The 24,915-nt window shown below is 37.4% G+C and overlaps 1 protein-coding gene across 2 annotated transcripts in view; it reads right to left on the bottom strand.

Moving 5' to 3' along the window:
- Positions 1-3,711: 3,711 nt before the first annotated feature.
- The window catches only part of tekt3 (tektin 3), an 80,902-nt gene continuing 59,698 nt past the window's right edge, over positions 3,712-24,915 (bottom strand). Inside the window, exons 1-8 of one of the 2 annotated variants that reach the window (XM_077200340.1) lie at positions 12,564-12,709; positions 11,264-11,862; positions 10,337-10,420; positions 9,560-9,630; positions 9,295-9,438; positions 8,952-9,174; positions 5,773-5,927; positions 3,712-5,629 (exon numbers count right to left, since the gene is read on the bottom strand). In XM_077200340.1, coding sequence (XP_077056455.1) covers positions 5,413-5,629; positions 5,773-5,927; positions 8,952-9,174; positions 9,295-9,438; positions 9,560-9,630; positions 10,337-10,420; positions 11,264-11,836 — 1,467 coding nt within the window. In that variant the 5' untranslated portion in view covers positions 11,837-11,862; positions 12,564-12,709 and the 3' untranslated portion in view covers positions 3,712-5,412. Of the gene's footprint in view, positions 5,630-5,772; positions 5,928-8,951; positions 9,175-9,294; positions 9,439-9,559; positions 9,631-10,336; positions 10,421-11,263; positions 11,863-12,563; positions 12,710-24,915 lie in introns of those variants that run through there. The other variant, XM_077200341.1, reaches the window with a different exon arrangement.

Raw genomic sequence — 24,915 nt, 5'->3', positions numbered from 1 at the left:
ATATGTTTTGTAGAGGAGAGACAAGCATGCACGTCCCCAGCTAAAGTTCGGGCTTGAGGTATGTGGTCTTGACATAGATGTAAAGAAGAAGAGTGAAAGAGAGAGAAGGTGGAACCAGAGAGCCTCTCCTCTGTCAGTATCTCTAATTATGTAATGCTGAGAGATCGGTAATGTGAAGTAACAATGGTAGAGGCTGTTTCAGAATGAGTGGGCTCTGGAAATGCTTTCTGGAATGGAGAGAAGGGAGGATAGATATGTCAGGGGAGTGATAATTGGGAATGGAAACATCTTCCTTGTCCTCAGGGTCATAAATATTTTCTACTTAAAACTACATTTGCTACATTACTGATTGACTGAGTTTCGACATCGTTTACTTCTTTATTTATTTACACAACCAAATCGTTTTCATGGTGGTTTTGAAAAGAAACTAACAAAACTAAAACTTTGCTAGCTAAAAACAAAACTAGCTATTTTTGTTTCACCAACTCAAATAGTTCCAAACAAAGAAAAAGCGGAACTGTTACGTGTCTCAGAGCAACACGGATTGATTTAATGTCTCAACGAATCACAAGTCTGTTCCTGATTGAATCAGTGTTTTTAAACGAATCGCTTGAATGAATAATTAAATGATTTACACTAAACAGTCTTTTTTATTCCTAAATGAATGTGTTTTTGAACAAATCACTTTAATGAATGAATGAATAAAGGCCTGAGTGAATGATTGCATTGTTAACGCATAAGTCACTTTTGTTTCTGGATCAATAAGGATGCGTCTGAAATCACATATACTCTCTTGACCATTTACTTTGAATAAGTGGCTACTTCATGCCCTTTAAAAAGTATGTTCTATATAATTGCGTGTAGTATGAATTTGTGTAGTATGAATGTAATCCAGACATGCTACATTCGCCATGTTGTCATTATCATGTGACCTACCAGTGTCAGTTGCGTGCTTCCCTCTCATTACAATCCCATGATGCCATGGCAGAGGATTTGTGAAAGTGTCCATCGTATGCGCACTTCAGAATTTCACCGGAAGTAGCAAGTCATCCGGGTACTTTTTGCCTACTCTTTTATGAGTACTGTGAATTCGGACATACTTCTTTTGTCACATACTGTTTTTTGCCTACTGTGATTTCAGATGTCACAATATAACTTGCAGAAAAGTCCCAGTGCTGTTGGATATCAGCAATATTGGAACGTCACTCAGCTAATCCACCTCGAGGACCATAACTAACTGTTGTGTAATTCGACAACTCCTAAAGAGCCAATTCTTTTTAATGATTCAGTCAAAAAGACTTGCAAATCAGTCATTTGTTCCCTCAAAAGTGCTAAAAGAATTATAATGCTATCAGAATCGTTAAGTGGATTTTGAATCGGAACCAGAGTCATGAAGAGTCACCTCAGTTAAAGTTGAAAGTCACAAACACAGTTCTGTGGCATTTTTATTGACCTGGGCGACTTTCAAGATTGTAAACTGTGCAAAGTGGACGTTTGCACCTTTTCATCAGTGTCCAGCTGTGTTTGGACCACACTGAGAACTGATGCATGAATACATCTATGTACTGTTGGCAGAAATCATGGTCTAAAGTGGTGGTCTGTGTGTAAAACTCAATGAGAAGAGAACCGTGGGATCAGACTAAAATTTCAGGCACAGCTGGCCACCGGATGACTCTCCTGGGTTGGCAGGGCCCACTCTAATGTTTTATCTGTATGTTTTCTTAGCTGGAAACCATGAGAACCACACTTCAGATGTGACAGTAAGGTGGCGAATGAAGCCAAGCTGACACTGAAAACTGGCCAGCAGGTTTTACAACCTTCTCATAACTCTGCATGAAGATTCCATACATCCTGAAAAGCAAATAATATTATCTATGAGAAAATTGCCAAACCGCATTCAGCAGTAAGTAACACATTATAAGGTCTCCAGAATGTCAACATCCGATCAAACAGAGTCATATTTGTCTTAAGCAACACATTCCTGCAATATTTCAAAGGTCAAGGTTGGTTATTTGGATCAGGCTCTGAAATGGAGCTCTTATTCAGACATGTGGAAAACAATATTGCTCCTGTCTAATGATTGTAGCAAACATCTGAGACTCTGAGGACCACTGTGTACTCGATATAGTCGGAAAGGCTTTCAAAGCTATGATAAGAAACCTGAAAAGAAGAGAGAACTGGGGATTTTAATATTTACTTGGTGCATTACATTCTTTAGCAGATTGGATAAGAGAACAGTCAGTCACTGAACGGGAAAACTGATGAGATGTGGTGTTAGATGTTATTTGGGAAACAGAAGATTGAAGGTTCAGGACCCACAATGAGTAAACCGAGCTGTCAAAATAGTGTTTCAAAGCAAGGCATTTGCATGGGGTTGCTAAAGAGAGGCTGTTGCTGTCAGTTACTTGGGATGAAAATGTAATCAAAATGACATGCATGCAACCAACACTACCATTCCAACGTTTAGAGTCGGTAAGATTTTTATATGCTCAGCAAGGACGCAAAATTATGAAATACTATTAAAATTTCAATTAACTCCAAATTTGAATGTATTTAAATGTAATGGCAAAGCATTTTAATATTCTAATTTGGTGCTCAAGAAACATTTCTTATTATTTTCCAAATTGAAAACTACAGGAAAATGTATAAACAAATAGTTCCCATGACTTACTAATACTTTAGCACATTTGACTAATTCTATCCCTAGGGATAGGGACACAAGATTGTAAAGTAAATTGTGTTCACAACATAATAATTTCTTCCCTTGATTTAGTAAATCATGGCCACGTTATACTAATTTGTTCCCTTGTTTTAGTTAAATCAAAACAAGCTAACAAATAAGTTCAAAGTGGCCATGATTTACTAAAACAAGAGAACAAATACTTAATTTGTGGTAAGCTTCTTAGCATGCAGTAGTACGTAGTTCTGCTTAATGTTTTGGTGGAAACTAATACATTTTTTTCAAGATTCGTTGATGATTAGAATGTTTCTTTTTTTTTTATAGTAAAGTTTCATAACACTGGAAACGTCTTTACTTGCACTTTTGATCAATTTAATGAATCCTTGCAGTATTTAAGCAAATTTGTGGTTTTTTTTAGGAATTTTTGGAGAAGGATCAGAGATCTTATGCATTATGTCTCCATTGCTCTGTTTATATTTAGATGTTGTCAAAAAGCACATAACACACTGTTCTTAGTGATGAACCTATTAATCCCAAGTTCATCTTGTACAGTAAAACATTCAGATAAGCACTTTGATTTATATGTAAAGAGTTTGAAGTGTGTCTTTGAGCAGAACACCAATGTGTTGTATACAGGAGAAAACACGCTCACCCTCTGAATCAATAAACCCAGATGCTGTGTGTTTACATAACAATGAGTGCTTGCCTGTGGCATCAGTTTCTGAAGTGTGTTTGTATTTCGAAAGAACATGAGAACTACAGCTCCTCTGTGCTTTTGGTAAACTCAGGGAAGTGTGGAGTAAAGATCACTTTATCAGTGACAGCCCTCAAGTGGACCTCTGAACTAAACAAACAAAAGCAAGGTGTCGTGTCCACTGTCTGCAAACTATCAGAATCATGTCACACTGGTGTAGAAATCAGACCTCAGTTCAACAGATGTCTGGAGCTCTTAAGATAACTGATGAACTTAGCTTTGCATTCAATTTATTAATGTTTTCTAATAAGACTAACAAGGATCACTACCAATCTGATTCAAAGTGCTCAAATCACTTTATTTTCCCCCTTAATGGCCAGTATTTAGTTTTTTTTTTTGGAACAAGTTTTTCTCTAAACTTCATATCCATGTCACAACACTAGAATCAACTTGAGGCTTTATGCATGGTAAATATAATATTGAGTAGTGCAAATAAAGTTACTTCACTAAAGGGTAATTTAAGGGTAATTTTTCTAGCAGTTCAGGGATTATTGATTAGGCCTATTTAAATCCAGACCGTCAAAGTAGGCTATAAGAGACAAAAATGTTTTAGGATTACAATAGGGGCTTTCGCAATGGTTAGTTCTGGGAACTAGCCTCCAGGGAGATTCCACGAGAACGAATGGTTCCCCTAGGAACATTTTCCTGTTTGCGTTCACAACGCCAGTAGGAACTCTTAAGTGACGCAAGTCGTGCTTGTTTTTGTGACTTTTATTTTGACGGCGCGGCAGACGTTTATTTTGAAGGCACTGAGAATACCAGCTGGAGCACATATTTCTCGCATTCACTGTGTTCATTAGTTTACGGTCTGTCTAACACGTTATTAGATAGAACTGTTATACAAAGAAAGTAGACACTAGACAGTATATGAAACGGTATTGGCGTTTGCCGTGTGGTTGATGTCCAATGTTGCTACATAAGCAGAAATAAGTTTATTTTGGTACGCTCAAAGTGTTAGATTTTCTCCTTAGCATAAAGGTTAAAAGGCCCATCTATAAATGTTTCCATGATAGATGGTGTTAGTTTGTGGAGTAAATATTGCCTATAATCTGTGTTTACACGCCTTTTTTTTAAAAAAAAGGCGGGTGCTTGTCTTTCGCGTGTGTTTGACCAATCAGTGTCACTGGTAGGTCATATAGTGCCGGAATATAACGTTAGTGCGTTCAAGTCCTGGCTCCTGGGAAGTTCTTACTTGGTGGGAAGACGTGTTTACGACGGCAGGTGCATTCAAGTCACAGTAAGATGGCGGTATACTTTCTCTTAATTAATTACAAATAAATACAGCAAAGGTTCTTAAACTCCATGAAGAAAATGAAGAACAAAGAAATGTATATTGTTTTATTAATTTATGAAGCCACTGCAAACTTTATCGTTACATTGTTATATTGTAATTCCATCATATTCTGTGCAGGCAATTAAGAAAAAGTCTAGCAAAATCCCTGCTAAATCCCTTTAAGTAATGTGGTATTCTGCCATGTTTCTAACTGATACGCCCCCAACGCGTAAAGATTGGGGCTCAAAGAAAATCCTGAGCTTCCCACTCGTATTTACGACATTTTGGTGGTATTCATGTGCTTTCAATTCATAGATATGATCTTTACGAGATGACTTGAACTCACCATTAGACTCTACTCTGAAGTAGGAGCTAAATTAGTTCTTCTAAAATGAGTTCCTAGAACTAATGTCGTTCCCAGTCCCTGTGGTTCGAACATGCCAAAAACCGGGTACTTCCACTAATAGTTCTATAGGAACTAAAGGTTCCTCTGGTGCGAAAGCCCCTAATCATTAATGCTGTGTTTAACCCTAATGGTAAGTGAAGCAATGATAGTGAGGTTAAAGATATCAATCTACTTAATTAAGAGGACTAAGTATAATCTGTCAACCTGTTCTGACACTAATGCTGCAGTTTATGTTTTAAACATCAAAATTTAGATCTAGATTAATGGTTAAGCAGCTTCTAGAGAAGGTTCTTGAGGATCTAGGTGTATCCGACTAGGCGAGGAGTGCTGGGAAAGCTCTTCCTCATGCTCATGCATTTTTCCTGATCTAGGAACAGAGAATTGGCCTTGATTGACAGGTCATGCTCCAGAGAAACTTTCGTCTTCACCAGGGTCTGCAGGGTGTTCTCGGCCTCCATCAATCTCTGTCTCAGCTTATGAATGGTGTCTTCAATCTCCCTCACTTCTGTAATCAACCTGAGACCAAGGGAAAGACGAGGAGAACAGAGCATTTTGTGTTTGATTTTGATTTTACAAAATATAAGTTGTCTGTATCAAGACCTCTTTGTGACACATAACACAAATATTGTTTGATTGATTTTATTGATTTAATTGGTCACCTATGGTGAGGGTTGTCTCTGCAGAGTTCGACGTTGGGTCTGCGAGTCCTCTCTTCCAGGCGGGTTTGGGCCACTTTAAGTGGGTTCTCTTTGTCTCGGATTGCCTTTTTTAAAGCTTCAATCAGCATCTCAGTCTGGAAGATTTCCTGAAGAGTCTGAAAGTGGAAACAAGAAAGCAAGAGAGAAAACGAGAGTTGATTGAATAAGTGTCAAAGTCACTTATTCTCTGTGTCTGACTTCTCGACCCTTCTCAAAGTTAAAACGGTCCAGTCAGGTACACTTATTTCGATTGTATAATTGACAGTCTAAAGCACTTTAATCTGAAATTAGGTTGGTATTGCTCTCTTCTGGGCAAATTTTCCACCCATCCACACAGCCATGCCAGGACAAAGCGGAGAGAGCAGTAATTTAACCTCACAAATTTGGCTTTTTATTTATTTTTTAAATATAATTTGTAAACTACTTAACAGAATTCAAAATTCCACAAAACTTGATTTAATTTGTTCTTTACAGGAAATGTAATTCTACAAATTCTTGCTTACTAATTATTTGGTTTGCCAAGCTATAGACTAAATTTGTAAAAAACTTTTAAGCAGGCCAGATTAGAAAGTTATAACCAATGTTAAATTAACTTCAAAATGTCATTAAACTGATTGATGTGTAAGGTATCTGAAAGGACTTTATGGTTCTCCTCGTTACAGTAGGCCCCTGTTATCCACATAAATTCATAATGGTCATAAAAAATATTCAGGATCAAGTGTCTAGTTACAGAGACATCGCTTACATAGACACACTCCCTTACAACGAAATTTTGAAGTAATCTCATTATGACCAATCACCATCATGAATGATGGTTGTTTATTGGTAACCTCATGCCTCTGATTACAGCCGTCAAGGGCTTAAACATTATGGACAGCTGACAGAGCTTCTCCAAGTCCTTCATTAACCTCATCTACAATAGACTCCAGAGCTTCCCGTCTACATCTTTACAGCATACGCAAGCAAGCAAGGAAAAGGCCGTTTACTTTGGGTCCTATCCAGTCAAAGTGAAGTAAGTAAGGAGGAAGTATATTCTATTATTACTAAACAACGTGAGAAGAATACTACTGTTATTCCAGTTTGTATACCTAAGATAAAAAATTACCTAAAAGTGACTGAAGGACCTGGATCATTTTAGACTGAAATGCATTAATGTATCAATCAATCAATAGAAACATCACTTTGCAGTATGGATTGGTTTGTGAACCTATTTGTGACCCTTTTTTTATGCAAAAACCTCGACTAATTTGCACCTATAATAATAATTCTTTCTGACTATTTTGACTATTGACATTTATTTTACTATTTGCAAATTCCTACTTATATTTACTATAGATTCTTTTTCAGTTGGTAAACATGACGTTTTTATGTGGGCGGAGCTTAGGTGGAGGCAGAACGATCCCACTGGCCGCTTCACTAACGCTAGTTTGCAAGTTTTGTTAGCTTGTTTTTTAACAATGAAGGGAGAAAATCAGAATTTATCTTAAAGGGGCATTCGGCAACCCTATCTATTTTAACGCATTCTCATCCTTTGGCGTCATATGTGACGCCATATGACAAAACGGCGAAATACTAAGCACATGGCACCCTTTATCGTCAATATAACACGCACTGTGATGGGTAGGTTTAGGTGTGGGGTAGGCTCTGCGTCTCATATTCACGCTAAAGGATGCCAGTCAACTTTATGACGCCTTGGGTTCGCGTGTTATATTCACGCTAAAGGGTGCCATGTGCGTAGTATTTCGCCGTTTTGTCATATGGCGTCACATATGCCGCCAAAGGATGAGAACGGCCTCTCTATTTCTTTGCTGATTTTCACTTTTGTTGTCGCATGTTTTCTCAACGAGGTCCCCCTACAGCTGTGAGGCTTATATTTCACAACAATGTCGTAAAAAAAAATTCACTGGCGGCACCCTTCTCCCCCTTTCTACCGCTGCTCATGTGCATTTGTTATTATCGGAGCCGGCCAACTTTATTGTGTGGAGCTATGTCTAGCGAGGTGGGTAATACATAATACACATTGAGGGCAGCGTGTGTGTTTATGTCGAATTGCCGTAAAGCAGTTTGTGTATCTTGCTCGTTCTCGCTTCTCTTCGAGACTTCCTATTTCCAACTTACCGGGACATTAATCCTCATGTTGCAAGGTTGGTTTTCCACCTAGGAACGTTGGGGGGAGCGGGGAAAGTCACCATTCTCACCAGAACAGGTTATTAAACCATCCAAATGATTTCTAAACGGTTTTATTAAGCTGAAAGAGTTGCCGAATGCCCCTTTAATGTGCAAGGTCACTCACTGTCCAGGACCGCGATTGTTATTTGCAAAAGTTAATTTTAAAGAACGGAACCAGATTGGCCGACCCAAACACGCTCAGTCAATGGATGGACATCGGTTGAGTGGCCTGCCTTCTACACCTACCCGACAGAGAAACCGAGTATAAAGACAAACTGAGGTCATATAAATCTTTAGATGCCTATAACTATGTGATGAATGGTCTTGACTTGTGGCAACGTTACATTGCGTGGTCCTGCCCAGCGCCAAGGCCAGAAGACGACAATGTAAAGTGTGACATTACAGTTTCATCATCAAATTGATGTGACATCATCAATTTTAATGATGTGAATATTTTCTAGAAATAAAAATATTTTTTTATGCATTAAAATTATATTAATTAACTATGTATTTGATTATTCTTTCTTACCAGGTTCTTCAAAAAGTCTATCACAATCAATCACAACAATGTATACAATCATAGAAGATTCACAAATAATTACAATAATTTAGAAAACATTATGCGATAAAATTTCCAATTGGATCCTGTAGGTGATTCTTGCACCCAAAAACACAACAAGATGACATTTAATAAAAATAATAATAATTTAAGATCCTTATTATGTAGCCAAATCTGTGCTGGTTTGTATTGGCCGCCTCCAGTTTTCACTTTGTTTTGCCTCCAGCTAACGCCGTGTCGTAACTGTGACGTCGGCGCAAAAGGGGTATAATGCATTGCTTATGAGAAGGTAAAATAAAAACTAACTGCTAAAGACCTGATTTATAGGCCAGTTTTCACTTGATTTGACTTGAACTAGGCCCAAAATGAGCGGTTAAAGGTAATGACGAAATGTTCAGCATCCTGTGGTTACCTTGGCCAGGTGAGTTTGCAGTCTGTTCTTGGTGTCTGCCGTCTCAGAGATACGGTTGGTGAATGACACGTTTACGGTGTTAAACTGGTTCCACATCTCGTTTGAAGTGGCATTGAGCAGAATCTCAATCTCATCACGGAGTTTGTGAGATGCGGCGCGTTGGCTCTGAGAATGCAGGATGTTGTCGTCTGTGAACTTCGACCAGGAGTCTGGAAGACTGATACTGTTGAGACCATAAAGAAAGTCAATTATAACATTCATTTATTATTAAGAAAAATCCTAAAAACAGACTCATATCATTCATCGGACTTTATTGTTCTTTTTTAAATAAAATAGAGCTCACGATGGGTCCAGGCGATCGATTCCTCTATAGTAGCTGATTCCATCAGAGGTGTTCCTGAGATGGTGACACCTGTCATCGATTCTTTGAGCTGTTACCTTGTCACTCAAATCTCTCTCCAGCTCGTGCTGTGCTGCACGATTCGACCTGAGGATATTATAGGTATAACCACATGCATTGTGTTTCAAAGACGCCATGATCATTTGTCAAACTATAAGTATGTCATTTAAAATTGAAAGCGAAATTGTTTGGTTATTTAGAGACTCACGCTAGTTGAGCAATAGCTCGCTCTAAATGTCGCCTCATTCTCTCCTGACATGATTTAATCACCTCCACTTCCTGCAAAAAAGGCAAAATTGTATTTAGCAATTAGAAATTACAACTACTTTTTTTTCTATGTGAGTCAATGGATTTATTTTTATTCAGACATGAAACAAACAGCTCACTTGCAAATCAGTTGCCTAGGACAAGTTTGTGGTCATAAAATAGTTGACCTCATAATGCTCAGAATGGACCCTTTTTCACATTTTGGGGGTTCTCAGAAGTGGAAGTCGTCATAGTTATCAAAGTAATGGTGAATAAGAAATTACAACAAATATTTGTTCCCATTAAGCAACAGAAAAAGATGTCAAATTTGCCTCGATTTACTCACTTTTGATCATCGTTCTGGCTCTAATCCAGGCAAAAACTTTGACACAAACATGATTATCTCAGCTTTTTGTACAACAGGTTGCTTTTTTATGAAACCTTCCCAAAGTGATGATAAAAAAAAGAATGAATGAAGCTAGAAAAAAAAAAAAAGCTGGCAAGTAAATAGTTTATTGAAAATATAAAAAAAAACTTTGCTAACTGTGGAAACGAATCATCACAGTCTGTGAAAAGAGTCCATTGACCAATCAGAATCACATATTCCAGAGAGCCATGTATTACATTTGATGTAATCGAATGGAAAACACATTGCTTAAGAAAGCTCCTCAAAATCCTTGATTCATTACTGATATTTGAGATTGTTTTTTGGTTTAAATAAAGGCTCTGGTGACCTCACCTTAATTAAATCTTTCTCTACATCATCATGAACCAGATCAATGGACATCCGTTTCTCCCTGTGGAACAAACATTCCTGAGACACCTGGAGAGGAAAGAAAGTAATTAATGTAGATAATTCAATATTGTTATTATCATAATTATAATTTATATATATATATATATATATATATATATATATATATATATATATATATATAATTTATTTTTGACAGTGTTCAGAACTAGATCTAACAGCGCCAAATAACAAATGTAGTTTTAATAATGACAGGATATTACGTAATATACCTTGTCACTCAAAAAGTGACTACGGAAGCTCTAGTAAGCAATCACGTCACTATGGAAGCTTCTTGTGATCATTCTTGTGGTTAGTAATGCGAGGTGCCGGCAGTGACAATACTAATTTGGAACGCATCCAGTACAACACTAGTAGTCACCATGTTTTGGTGTGGTCTCTATGGAAACAGTCTCTTACTGTGACTCAGACGGGTAACTCTGTAAAGACAGAGGTGGAACACATTGAGGTCATTGTAGATCTTGTGCTCAGTGTGATTGAGTGTGTATATCTTACACCCAAATAGGTTCTGTTACCAAGTGGTTTCTAACAATGTGTCACCTGACACTCTACTGTGGGCTTTTCTAGTTACTGGGTCTTCAGCTATCACCATGACCCAAATTACGTGTGTAACTGACTATAGACCACTAGAGCTGTGCTGTGCCGCTTTCCAAGCACTGATGGAAGATTTGTTACAATAGTAAAAACAAGAAATGGCCTTTAGCTATGTTTCGAGAGGTGAAATGTGCAAATGTGATGTTTGTTTACTAATTAGATTTATTAATGTTAATAAAAATTAAATAACTCAATTTACCATTAATCACACTAAATTAATGTAGTAAACTTTATTATATGTGTATATAAATATATCACCTGCAGTGGCCCTTCTGTCTCAGCTAGTGCTCTTTCCAGCCTTCTTTTCACATCCGTCAGTACTGATATCTCTGTCACCATGTTGTCTATCTCATGATTGAGCTCAGACCTCCAGAAGCTGATGTCGTTCAGTCTTTCTCCAATGTTCTTACTGGTGGAGTCCTGAGTCCTGCGAGTCAGCTGGTCCTTATCCTGAATCAGTCGTATCGTGTCTCTCCGAAGCCTTTCGGCACTGTTCCGGGATGACTCTGACTCCCTGTAGTTACTCTGGTTAGACTTGTACCAGTCCTCTGGCATGTATCGTGAACTGAGAGCCGTCCTGTTTGAGGGGTAGAACATGGTTTTGGCCCGGACTAAGTCCAGGTTATCTCTTTGAAGTGCTGATACGGTCGGGATAGCGCTGCCACTTCTAAAGTAAGAATTAGTCCGCCAGGGCATGTTTGAATTCTGGTTGAGGGTAAGGGCCGGCTGATGGCTCCTATAACTGGATGCGCTAGTGGATATGGCCGGCAGGAAGTGGCTGGTTTTGGGCCGAGCATAAGTGGCCATCTGGGTGGATCCAATTAGCTCCATGTGTTAATCAATTGGCCACCTTTTCCCTGAAAAACAGAATCTGCTTTGGAATGTGTCTATGGTGACTTTGTGGTTAACATTCCTGTGCTGCATGTGTGTGTATCTCATCTGGCATTTGGCCTTAACATCAGATTGCATTAAATAGTTGAAGTGAAAATGTAAAATAGAGCAAATTAATTTTTTTCTTATATTCACTGCAGTAAAAATGTGGCAACTAGCCCAGGTCACAATTCAAAATGGAAAAATATAGATATCAAAGTATTTTAATTTAACAATTTTAATATGCATTCTGTTAATCTTTGCATAATATTTGTTAATGTTATTAATTAAAGTTATCATAACTTGTTACTACTTATTGGACATGCAAGGCATTGGATAACCATTAATATCCTATACGCTTTGAAGAAGTAATGTTTTAAGCTCTTAAATTTAATACACTTTATTAATTTGTGGATCTGTTAATTTGTGTATCTGTTAATTTACTTAAGTGCTGAAAGAGACAATATGCAAATATTCGCCTAGTTGTAAGTCGCTGCTACGTTGATAAATTCAAATTAAACATCGTCACAGAACATTAATTTGCATGGCATCTTTTTATAGCCTAATATCGTGTCCAAAATGCGCCAAATCAAAGAAAAATCAAACCGACCAATTAACTCGAGCAAGATAATCTGTAAACATATTTATATAGGCTATGAGTTTAAATAAAAAAACGTTCTAAACTCACCGTGTGTTTGAAAGTGTCATTCGCATGAAGCGCTCGCGCACATGTGTGCAGTCTGTGCATCGTTGACAGGTGAATGCGCGCACCTGTGTGCAGAACAGTGGAGAACTCCGCGCATGCGCGACAGATCTCTAACGGCACTGTTGTGCATTATTCATAGATCAGCCCTTCACAGGTCGTCATTCCGCGAATCACTTCTGTAAGAGCTCAATCCAAAGCACAGTTATTCAACACTTCTGGTTTAGAGGCAGTTATAGCAACCAAATATATATATATATATATATATATATATATATATATATATATATATATATATATATATATATTAGTTACCTGAAAAAAACATGTAACTAACGTATATAATTTGTTTTATTTAAAATAATACAGCCTATTATTTTGAGATCACATTATATATATATTTTTTTTTTCTAAAAATATCTTGGGTAAAATAATTCAATGCACCTGTCTATACAGTATATCTCTGAACACACAAAATATTCTCACGTCATGCTTTCTGGGCAGCCATACCCCCTGGTGAGTTATTGCAGTCTCTGTCTAGAAACCATTCAGAATACATGAACTAGCAGTAACATGCAACAGGGTCGAATTGATCAGCCGTTGATGAACTGGGACAAAGGGTCATTGTTATCATCTGAGACATTATCATTTATCTTAGTGCCAGTGAATGCCAAGCATGCTTAAAGTCCAATGTAATTTGTTTTCATTCATAATTTTCATAATTTAGTTTTCATCCAAACTAATGTATGGCGAGCGAGCGTGCAATTGTGGTGCCGTGAGCAATTCTTTACCTTTGACGAAGTTTGCGTGTTTATATAGATACTTATCTAGACTCTAGATGTATATTTTCTTTGCTCTTTTTATGCAATTTTCTTTTCTTTGTTACTTTATAGCTTTTATCTTTTTTTCCTGGGCCTGTTTCACCTCTCAAGCACTGTCAATAAACAGCACTTTACACCTAACATCACTGCGAGTATTGCCATCATTTACAGTATTTATTTTTTGTGCGAACCCAGTTTCGCCACACAGCGGGCCTGCGAAGACCCGTTGTCTCACACTGTGTTTTCATTTGCAACTGTAAAGAGCAGTTATGGTTATAGATCCTCAACTTTGTATTCAGGGCTGATGTCTGAGAGTGCAGATAATCTCCATGTCTGTAGTCTAATGTTTCAGATGTGATGATACACATCACCTTAACACTTCAATGTTTGATTCCTGAGTGTTTCAGTACTGCTTTTACTTTTGTGTCAACTGACCATCTAACCCAAGGTGTTTGGTGTGATGAGAAAAGCAATTCATGTCCAGAGGAGATGGGGATGGGTCTATTTTCTATGTGCAGTGAAAATATAAGTTTTTTGGGGGGTTTTTTAGACTAGGAAACGGCACAGTTAATATTTCACAAATGAAATGGGCTCGAGTTCTTGCCGCAGAGGTGTGGCACATCTGGACAGGAAACACAGCTGGAAGTGTGAATGTAAATGTTGAGTGCAAAGCGAGTAGCACCTCTGCTGAAAGCTGTATGTGTTGACTGATGCTTCGTCCTGTCTAGAGGATAGTACTTTTGAAATGAAGTGTCCAAATGGAGTGAAGTAATTTCTATAAAGTGTTGACCATGTTTCTATACTTTTCTAAATGTTTTTTTTTTTTTTTTTTTTAACAAAATACCTTTGAATATGAAATGTCCCACAGGGAATTCTAGGAATGTCAGTTTACAGTTTTTCACAGTGAATTATAATTTGATTTGTTCTGTTTTAAAAACTGTACTTTCAACAGTATTTTATTAAGTTTTACATCATATGGTTATAGATATTCTACAGTTTTCCCTGTATGGGAAAGTTTTCCCTGTATAGTACGGGAACTGAATCGCTAGAATTTTTACAGATTTTTTTTATTTTATTTTTTTACAGATTTTACAGTTAAACAATATTTTACATTTACACTCATTTTTTTACAGTGCACATTAAAAATTTTTTGGTTAACTGACAAAACATCAAAATATCAGTTTTAAGAAATGATCAAATATAACTTATACATTTTTTTCATGTTTCTGAAAGAAGTCAAAATCTTAATTTATTTGATTAAAAAGACATTAAAACAGTAAAATTCTGAGATATTATTACTATTTAAAATAAAAGGTTTCTATTTGAATACATTTTATGTATTTTATTCCTGTGATGGCAAAGCTGAATTTTCAGCAGCCATTATCCCAGTCTTCACATGAAATCATTTAAACAAGATGGCACATAACTGGACTTTCATGAAACATGAAAACTACAGACTTCTCTCTGGTGAATCAAGAAATCCCACACTGTCATGGCTACCATTATTTATGTATACAATCATCATCCTGAATGGAGGGAATCTGAGCTATGAATCTGTGAATTAGTTGAGAGGACATCTTCTAATTATTGCATGGCCCCCAATACCTCCACTCCCCCTCAATGAGGATGGGTTACAGCTGCTTTATCAATGATTCATTCAACAGGAAGAGCTAACACTGGGCTTTCTAACACAGCACGATCATCTGTGTGTCCTGTTACAGCCCAGTGCGTCCAGGACTCAGGCTGGGTGTCGTGTGTTTACCCTGCGCTAGGCTTGTGTCTCTCAGTTCTGAACAGGGTGTTGACATGTATTGACTCATTCAAAAGGAAAATTGCTTTGCCGCCAAGTCTCAGAGCCTTCATGGCCTGGGATGTAAATGTATCGATTATTTTAAAATAAATGTAGTGATTCTTTTTGAATAAATGTATCGATTATTTTTTTTAAAATGAATGTAGCGATTTGATTGGACATGAATTGCTTATTCAAAACAAATCAATATATTTATACAAGAGGAGATGGGGATGGGTCTATTTTCCATGTGCAGTGAAAATATAGATTTAAATTTAAATGCATTTTAAATAAATATTTTTTTTAAATGTAGCGATATTTTTCAAATGTAGTGTTTGTATTGATTGATTGTATGTATTGATGCATTTTGAATAAATGTATAAATGCAGAGATATTTTTAAAATGTAGTGTTTGTATTGATTGATTGTTTGTATTGATGCATTTTGAATAAATGTATAAATGCATTTTTCAAAAAGTAGGGATTCTTTTTCAAAAAGTAGGGATTCTTTTTCAAAAAGTAGTGATTCTTTTTGAAAATGTAGTGTTTGTATTGATTGAATGATTCAAAAAGTACTGATCATGTTCTGATTGTGTCTTGATGCATTTTAAATAAATGTATAAATGCATTTTTTTTTAAGTAGCGATTCTTTTGGAAAAAGCAACGAGATTGTTTGTTTTAAAAGTAGCAAGATCCTTTTTTTCAAAAGTAACGATTATTTTAGAAAAAGTAGTCAGATTCTTTTTTTAAAAAGTAGCGATTCTTTTTGAAAATGTAGTTTGTATTGATTGATTATATCTACTGATTGTTGCATTGATGCATTTTGAATGTAGCAAAAGAGAAAAAGTAGCGATTCTTTAAAAAAAATAGCGATTCTTTTTCGAAAAAGTAGCAATTCTTTTTTTTTTAAAGTAGCGATTCTTTTTGAAAAAGTAGTTATTCTTTTTAAAAGTAGCTTTTCTTTTTTAAAAACCCCATTCTTTTCTTTAAAAAGTAGCGATTCTTTTTAAAAGTAGCTATTCTTTTTTTGTTAAAGTACACTTAAAAGTAGTGTTTGTTTTGATTGATTGTATGTACTGATTGTATGTTTTGATGCATTTTGAATAAATGTATTTTGAAAAGTAGCGATACTTTTTGAAAATGTAGTGTTTGTATTCATTAATTGTATGTACAGTTTGTATGTTTACAACATTTATGCATTTTAAATAAATGTATTTTTAAAAAGTAGCGATTCTTTTTGAAAAAGTAGCGATTCTTTTTGAAAAACGTAGCGATTCTTTTTAAAAGTAGCGATTCTTTTTATTAAAAAGTAGCGATTCTTTTTATTAGAAAGTAGTGATTCTTTATGAAAAAAGTAGCGATTCTTTTTAAAAGTAGCTATTCTTTTTTTAAACCCATTCTTTTCTTGAAAAAGTAGCGATTCTTTCCGAAAAAGTAGCAATTCTTTTAGAAAAAGTAGCGATTATTGTTTTTAAAAGTAGAGATTCTTTTTGAAAAAGTAGCGATTCTTTTTGAAAAAGTAGTAATTCTTTTTGAAAAAAGTAGTGATTCTTATTGAAAAAGTAGCGATTCTGTTTTTAAAAAAGTAGCGATTCTTTTTGAAAAAAGTAGCGATTCTTTTCGAAAAAAGTAGTAATTCTTTTTGAAAAAGTAGCAATTCTTTTTGAAAAAAGTAGCGATTCTTTTCGAAAAAGTAGTAATTCTTTTTGAAAAAAGTAGCGACTCTTTTCGAAAAAGTAGCGATTCTTTTAAAAAAAAAGTAGCGATTCTTTTTTAAAAAGTAGCAATTCTTTTTTAAAAAGTAGCAATTCTTTTTGAAAAAGTAGCAATTCTTTTTAAAAAAAGTAGCAATTCTTTTAAAAAAAAAAAAAGGCATTTCTTTTTTTTTAAAAAGTAGCGATTCTTTTAGAAAAAGTAGCGATTCTTTTCGGAAAAGTAGCGATTCTTTTTCTTTTTTAAAGTAGCGATTCTTTTAGAAAAAGTAGTGATTCTTTTAGAAAAAGTAGCGATTCTTTTAGAAAAAGTAGTGATTCTTTTAGAAAAAGTAGCGATTCTTTTAGAAAAAGTAGTGATTCTTTTAGAAAAAGTAGCGATTCTTTTAGAAAAAGAAGCGATTCTTTTTAAAAGTAGCTATTCTTTTTTTTAAAACCCATTCTTTTCTTTAAAAAGTAGCGATTCTTTTTAAAAGTAGCGATTTTTTTTAAAAAGTACCCTTAAAAGTAGTGTTTGTTTTGATTGTTTGTATGTATTTGTAGCAATGCTCAGGGAACAAGGAGGCGGGAACCGGCGAACAATCAAAATATACTTTGTTTAAAATAAAATAAACAAACCAAAATACCGCCAGCAGCCCCTCGCGGACGACTGCTGGCTACCGAAAATAAATATAAATGCCAGCAGCCCCTCGCGGACGACTACTGGCTAAAATAAAACACAAATACAAAAACACAACTAAAATACAGGCCTGTTCCTCTCTCGATCATCAACGTCGTCGCTCCTCCTTTATGCTTCCGCTCCTCCGTGAGAGATGCGAGACCGGTGTGCTTCACAGGTGCTGCTCATTAGCAATCGCACCACTGGCCTCGCGCCGTTCTCTCACGTCCCTCGGCCGTCCTGTTCACCACATACTCCCATCGCCCCCTCACAGGCCGGGGGGTACCCACGAGCCTGTGCCTACTCCGCCCCCAGCGGCGGCGATCCCTGGGGGGTATGGACCGACAAGCCGAGGGAAACGGAGACGGAAGCATGAGGAGCGACAGATCGAGAGAGGGGAAAGAGGAAAAAAAAAAAAATTGGTCCGGTTCCCACAACGCGCTGCCATCTGGTCCCCCACCAGCTGGGCGATCTCCTCCGCAGTGCCTGGCGGTGACACTGAGTAGCCCTCGGTGGACGGCTCGACGCTCCTCCGCCGCCCGGTGGACGGCGACGGCTCCTTGGGCTCAAGGGCAGATGGTAGGAGTCCCCTGCTCCTCCCCTTTTCCTGGTGGACGCCAGCAGGCTCCGGCCCAGGGCGAGCGGCGGCGACTCCCTCGCTCCCTCCCGGACGGCAGCCGCCCCTCCAACTCCCAGGCGGCCGGCAGCGAGCTCGACCGTCCCACCGGCAACTCACTCCAGCGCACCGCCTCCAGCGTCCATGGCCGCGAGTCCCCCGCTCCCTGCTCCTCCCCTCGTTCGGCGGATGGCAGCAGGCTCTGGCCCACGGCAAGCGGCAGCGACTCGCGCACCATGCTCGATGGCACCGCGGATTCCCCACAGCGGCGAGGACTCTCTGACAGCGCATTCCTCCCTCTTCCCGGGTTTTGGCACCAGTGTAGCAATGTTCAAGGAAGAAGGAGGCGGGCACCGGCGAACAATCAAATAAACTTTATTTAAAATAAAACAAACAAACCAAAATACCGCCAGCAGCCCCTCGCGGATGACTGCTGGCTACCGAAAATAAATATAAATGCCAGCAGCCCCTCGCGGACGACTACTGGCTAAAATAAAATACAAAAACAAAACACAACTAAAATACAGGCCTGTTCCTCTCTCGATCATCAACGTCGTCGCTCCTCCTTTATGGTTCCGCTCCTCCGTGAGAGATGCGAGACCGGTGTGCTTCACAGGTGTTGCTCATTAGCAATCGCACCACCGGCCTCGCGCCGTTCTCTCACGTCCCTCGGCCGCCCTGTTCGCCACAGTACTGATTGTATGTTTTGATGCATTTTAAATAAATGTATTTTGAAAAGTAGCGATACTTTTCGAAAATGTAGTGTTTGTATTCATTAATTGTATGTACAGTTTGTATGTGTACAACATTTATGCATTTTAAATAAATGTACTTTGAAAAAGTAGCGATTCTTTTCGAAAAAGTAGCGATTCTTTTTGAAAAAGTAGTGATTCTTTTTGAAAAAAAGAATCTATTCTATAGCTGCTTTTAAAAGCAGCTATTCTTTTTTTAAACCCATTCTTTTCTTGAAAAAGTAGCGATTCTTTTCAAAAAAGTAGCGATTCTTTTTAAAAGTAGCTATTCTTTTTTTTAAAAACCCATTCTTTTCTCTTCACTCTGTAGGTCTGACCCGAGTTAGGAGAAGTAGAGTTTAAGTTCTAGGAGGAGTCCAACATTTTAGAGTCGGAAGAAGAAGAAATATGTTTATTAGCATTTCAAGCAAGTTAGCATTTTCAGTAAGTCAAACATTGTCAGCCTCAGCACTGTAATGAGACATGTTTTTGACTTTCGCTCCAATACGGTTGCTCTCTTTGCCAACGGATCAGAGTTTCTCAACGTGAGCCTCCCCAAGCAGAGCCCCTCTCTGTTATCCCATTTTTCTTCCTGATGTCTGTGCTTTTACTAAAATATCATCACATTAATTCCCAGTTAGGCCAGCTTATAGCCTACAACAGGGAAATAATAGTCCCTCACTCTTTTTTGTTATTCTAATATGGATGTTTGATGGATCCAGTCTCTTTACTATGGAGAGCTGTTTCCGCTTCAGTGACTCACAACAAGATCTTGCCATATGATTTGTTTTCTTATTTCAATGAACATTTGTTTACTTAGAGATTGAAACAGACTTCTAAACTTTGCTAACTTGATAAAGACATTTGGATTTTGTGCTGTTGAGTCGCAGCTTCTCACCAGGTGGTCTAATATCACGACTGTCGGTTTTCTATGTCAACAGAGTAAGCTGAGATTCAAAAGGGCATTGTGCCAGCGATCTACTGTATCTCTTGACACACATTCTGAAGTACACACACACACAAACACATCAGACCTCATGTCATTGCTTCTCCTCATATAGAAAATGCCCTGTAAAGGCATGGAGAACAAACCCACATTGACGTCCTTTGCTCTCTAAACAGCAAACACCTACGCAGTGCCCACTGGCTTCAGTCTAGAACGTGAGTGTAACTTTAGAGTATCCTATATTTACCCTAGTACTGTGCGTCTGGAGGGTCTGCGGTGTACTACTGCATGCCATGAATGCTTGAGAGGACAACCCCATTTTATGAACGCTTTGGAGTCTTGTAAAGAGTGTATAGGTTTTCATTTATGTGAAATGCAGATTGAATTGCGGTTATAGTTTTTTGCAGAATGAACTCTTTAAGGCAACTTAGATAACATTGTGGACAAAATTATTATTTTTTCCACTGTCACCTTTTGTATTATCACTTTTCTAAGTAATCATCAGGGCTGGGCTAAAAAATATTGATTTCTAGATTTTAATCAATTCTCAATTTGGGTCATCAAAAAACTATTTGCAATGATAATTGACAGGAGTGATTTAAACCGCCACACGCATGCAAAATTGTTATTGATGGATAAAATGCTGTGCTTTTATGAATCAATGCTCTCTGAGGGTTAGGCAGGTTGGTTTTCATGCTAACACTATGAGACCTGACACAGTCTGCTATTCCAGAGGATCAGATGAATAGAGAGGGAGAGAGAACTGACTCTTGATCACTCAAATGACGACATTGCAGGGTTCAGGTTTCCATGCCTCAGAGGGTTTGACTGCTGGCTATCTGAGGTGAGGTAAGGATGGACCGTTCCATCTATTCCTTCTCATTACTGGGCCATATAACCACATTCATAGCCAGCAGCCATATCCCCCTGTAGCCCAAGACTGGTTGCCCAGTGAAGCTAAGCAAGGCTGAGCCTGGTTAGTACCTAGATGGGAGACCTCCTGAGAAAACCAGGTTGCTGCTGGAAGAGGTGTTAGTGAGGCCAGCAGGGGGCGCTCACCCTGTGGTCTGTGTGGGTCCTAACGCCCCAGTATAGTGATGGGGACACTGTACTGTCAAAAAAGCACCGTCCTTCGGATGAGACATTAAGCCGAGGTCCTGACTCTCTGTGGTCATAAAAAAAAGCCCAGGATGTCCTTCGATAAAGAGTAGGGGTGTAACCCCGGCCAAATTTGCCCCTTGGCCTCTGTCCATCATGGCCTCCTAATCATCCCCATATACTGATTGGCTTCATCACTGTCTCCTCTCCACCAGTAAGCTGGTGGGTGGTGGGTGTTCTGGCGCAATATGGCTGCCGTCGCATCATCCAGGTGGATGCTGCACATTGGTGGTGGTTGAGGAGATTCCCCCTTCTAAGTAAAGCGATTTGAGGTCCCAGAAAAAGCGCTGTATAAATGTAACAAAAAGTCTGGAAATTCTGGCATAGAGGAAGTGATGCTATTTACTTTTTAAACACCATTGAAATTCAGGGACATCACATGAGGAAAGGGCTCAGTCGGGTCTCTAGAAATTTGGGGAGGGTCTATGTTTATCTTTCCTCTTCAACTCCATCAAGTGTCAGTCACGGAAGTTTGAACATCCTGCTTTGTTAAACTAGGGGCCTCTCTTTCCTCGCTTTGTATTTATACAGTATATTATGATATCAGTCATGCAGTTTCTTTACTAATGAACAAAATATTGATTTGGGTAGAGGAAGCTACTCCCAGATATGTGTAAATCTTTTTGGAATAGGCTTTATGTCGAACGTCACATGAACAAACAGGAAAACATATCCCATCTGATCTGCTTGTCAGAGAAAGTGTAAACAGCAGTATGATGAACTGATTGCGATTTGGACATTTAAGCTATAACCCAGCTAGTTTGTTTTTTTATTGTTTTATTCAGTTTTAATGTTCGAATGTTAGTGAAAAAACTTAGTTACCAATCTGCATATGTGATGGACATCTGTTATGCTCATTTTTGCTAACTCTTTTGAAGGCATCTTGAGTAAAAAAAGCTCTATTTTAAACAAAGCACATACAAAAGACCTGAACTGGAAATGATGCGACCTGTTTTGCAGAATGCGATTGCGAATATCCTCTATAACATCTCTGAATCAGTGATTGCAGCATGGCAACCATAGTTTTCTCACTGTTGCTATGGGTTACCATCACACCTGAATAGGAGAGTAAACGAGGCATTAAATCTGATTGGCCAATAGTAGCCCCATACTGAGACATAGGCATCTGGTATCTATAGAAGTCAGCAATGACAGTCAGTGCACTGAGCTCTTGGATAATTCATATTTGCTCTTTATTTAGGGTGTTTGCTTTTGTCTAGATAAAACAGTTTCAGATCAATGCATTAAAAAAACTTAAACGTGGTGAAGACGTGAGAAGCATTCTGTGTTGTTTGGAATGTCACAGTTCAGGTGCTGGATCATGTGTCTGTTAGATACTTTGCTGCCACATTCTAAGCCTCAGTGAATCTCCTATAAATATTCTCAATGGGTGGTCTCTTTGATGGCATATATAAGCCAAAGCATGTTCCTACTTTGAAGAGATCCTAATTAAGGTTTGTGTATAACAAAGCACATTTGCTATCTCTTTAGCTCAATTTCCCTCTTATATTTTTATATTTTCAGCGGAAAGCTGGTAAGCAATGTGCTCATTAGTGCTCCGAATTAGGCTCATAGACTAAGATCGAGACGAGACCATCATGCAGTGTTAATGTTTGGACTTGTTTTGCATTCTTCTCTGTAGGTCTGCTGGAAAATCTGTGGAGGTACCCAAGAATGGTACAGTATTGGATTACATAGTGGAAAGGCAAAGGCGCCAATGATCAGATTAGGTTAAACCACATGGAAAAGGGATGGCAGATAAACTTTAGCATGATGCATTTGTGCTTTTGAAAAGTGCAGGTCCTAATATATGGTCTAGACATACATCTGGACCACAGAAGATGACAAGGTGAAGTGTAAATAATGCATATCAAAAGTTGAGATGATAGCAATTGTCATGGTCAATAGTAGAACATAAAAATACAGCATATCTGAACTGAGATCCCTGCTAAGTACTTATTCCTTGTTCAGAGCATTACTGATATTCATATTATATGCTATAAGATTTAGGTGGACCACAGAAAGGCGTGACCAATTAACAATTTTCATCAACTAACATAAATGATGATTTAATAATAATCTCAATAACTTTTCCCTATTCCTTTAAGGGACCCATGCATTCCATTATTGCATTGCAACATTGCTTGGCAACCATAAACAACATGTAGAGCTATACCTATATTTTGCAGAAAATTGTTTCTTAATATTATTAATAATACATTTAACATAAAATTGCGTGTCTTCAATATGTGTCTGTTTTCATGTTACCAATGTTCTATTATTAACTTATGGGTAAAATACAGTACATTTTTTTTTTATATATATATTACTTTATGGGAAATGATGGCCCTATTTTTATTGTATAAAAAAAAAAAAAAAAAAAAAAAAAAAAAAACCTTAAACATTATGCAAAACATTTTTGTTCCATGGAGGAAAAAGCTAAATAACTTAATAATAGCTGAAATCAGTGGACTGGACCTGTAAAAAAAAAAAAAAAAAAAAAAAAAACTTTTGTTTGATTGTTTGTTTATTTAAAATGTATTTTTATTGTAAGCAAAAGCTTAAAACAACACACAATTAAAAATAATTCAAATAAAAAGCTTAAAATTCAGCCAAATATAAAATATTATTTAGTTTCATGTAGGAAAATACTAAATATATGTATGATAACTGTATGGCTAAATTAATTAAAACCTTTCATTAATATTTTATATATTGCAAGTATTTAAGTGCTGTAAAGTAATATATAAATTCCTTCAAAGCAAATCAAAAGATGGAATATCATATACAATGTAATAAAAGAAAATAATATAAATATTAAATATTAATTAAATGTTTTAACTTAATATATTTACCTTTTAAAACAAAATAAATATATATATATATATATATATATATATATGTGTGTGTGTGTGTGTGTGTGTGTGTGTTTTACACATATATATATATATATATATACATATATATATATATATACATTATTTTTTTATGAATATCAAATATGTGAATGAAAGTATCAGTTTCAATTCGGTTATTTCAGATCTTTATCTCTCAGACAGATACAAATGTAAACAGACACAAAGTTTGACAACAGACTGAGAAAAGAGCTACAGCAGAAGATTAGACAGACAGAAGACAAAGAAATTAGATTGAGAGATGGATATCAAGCATAGACCGACGGAAACCAGCACACATGTCTGACAGCTCGCTCGGGCAGGAGTCAGGGAGGCAGAGTTCCTGCCTTCTGAACATGAATACAGGGCTCTGTTCACCGTCCCAGTCATCACATTCCTTCAGAGCCACACGGCCCAGCGGAGGAGAGGGCAGCAGCGTGGAGCCTGGCCAGAATCTGGCTTACAATACATCCAGTCTGCACAAGGTCCTGCCAACAACCCAGTCATGCACCCAAAATGTCACAGCTCATTGTCCGGCGGTTTGTCTCTGACGTAGGTGTGAAGCGCATTGTAGTCTTCAGGGATCACTCGGTCACTAAACACTCATTTTGAGATTAAATTATCATGGTATATGGTAATTTACTAACCAGAATAGACATTATGTTGAGAAATTTGTAGCTATAATCGAATCATGATGATTCATACAGCAAAAGACTTACAATAGTGTTTTATGTACCGCAGTAAAAGGCAGACAACCAATAAATAATGGACAAAATATTACAGCTGGTTTTTTTCTAGTAGACCAAGCTACTTTGACTTCTGCTTCTATATTAAATTATTAATATTATCATTAGGGGGAGGGGCATTCTCATTAGAGAAATTCTAATATATCATGATATCATATTATATCCAGTGCCTTAAGTGGGCCAAAAGAGGTGCCGGTACTCTATTATTATTTATTTTTTATTTTTTTGCTGACTCCCCTCCTCCCCTGGGGTAACAACAACTATATTG

The sequence above is a fragment of the Siphateles boraxobius genome, unplaced genomic scaffold (genome assembly GCF_051911475.1).
Source record: "Siphateles boraxobius isolate OS27281-9 unplaced genomic scaffold, OSU_SipBor_1 46, whole genome shotgun sequence".
Lineage (NCBI taxonomy): Eukaryota > Metazoa > Chordata > Actinopteri > Cypriniformes > Leuciscidae > Siphateles > Siphateles boraxobius.
The sequence above is the reverse complement of the archived record's forward strand: the minus strand, read 5'-3'. Positions and strand labels throughout refer to the sequence as shown.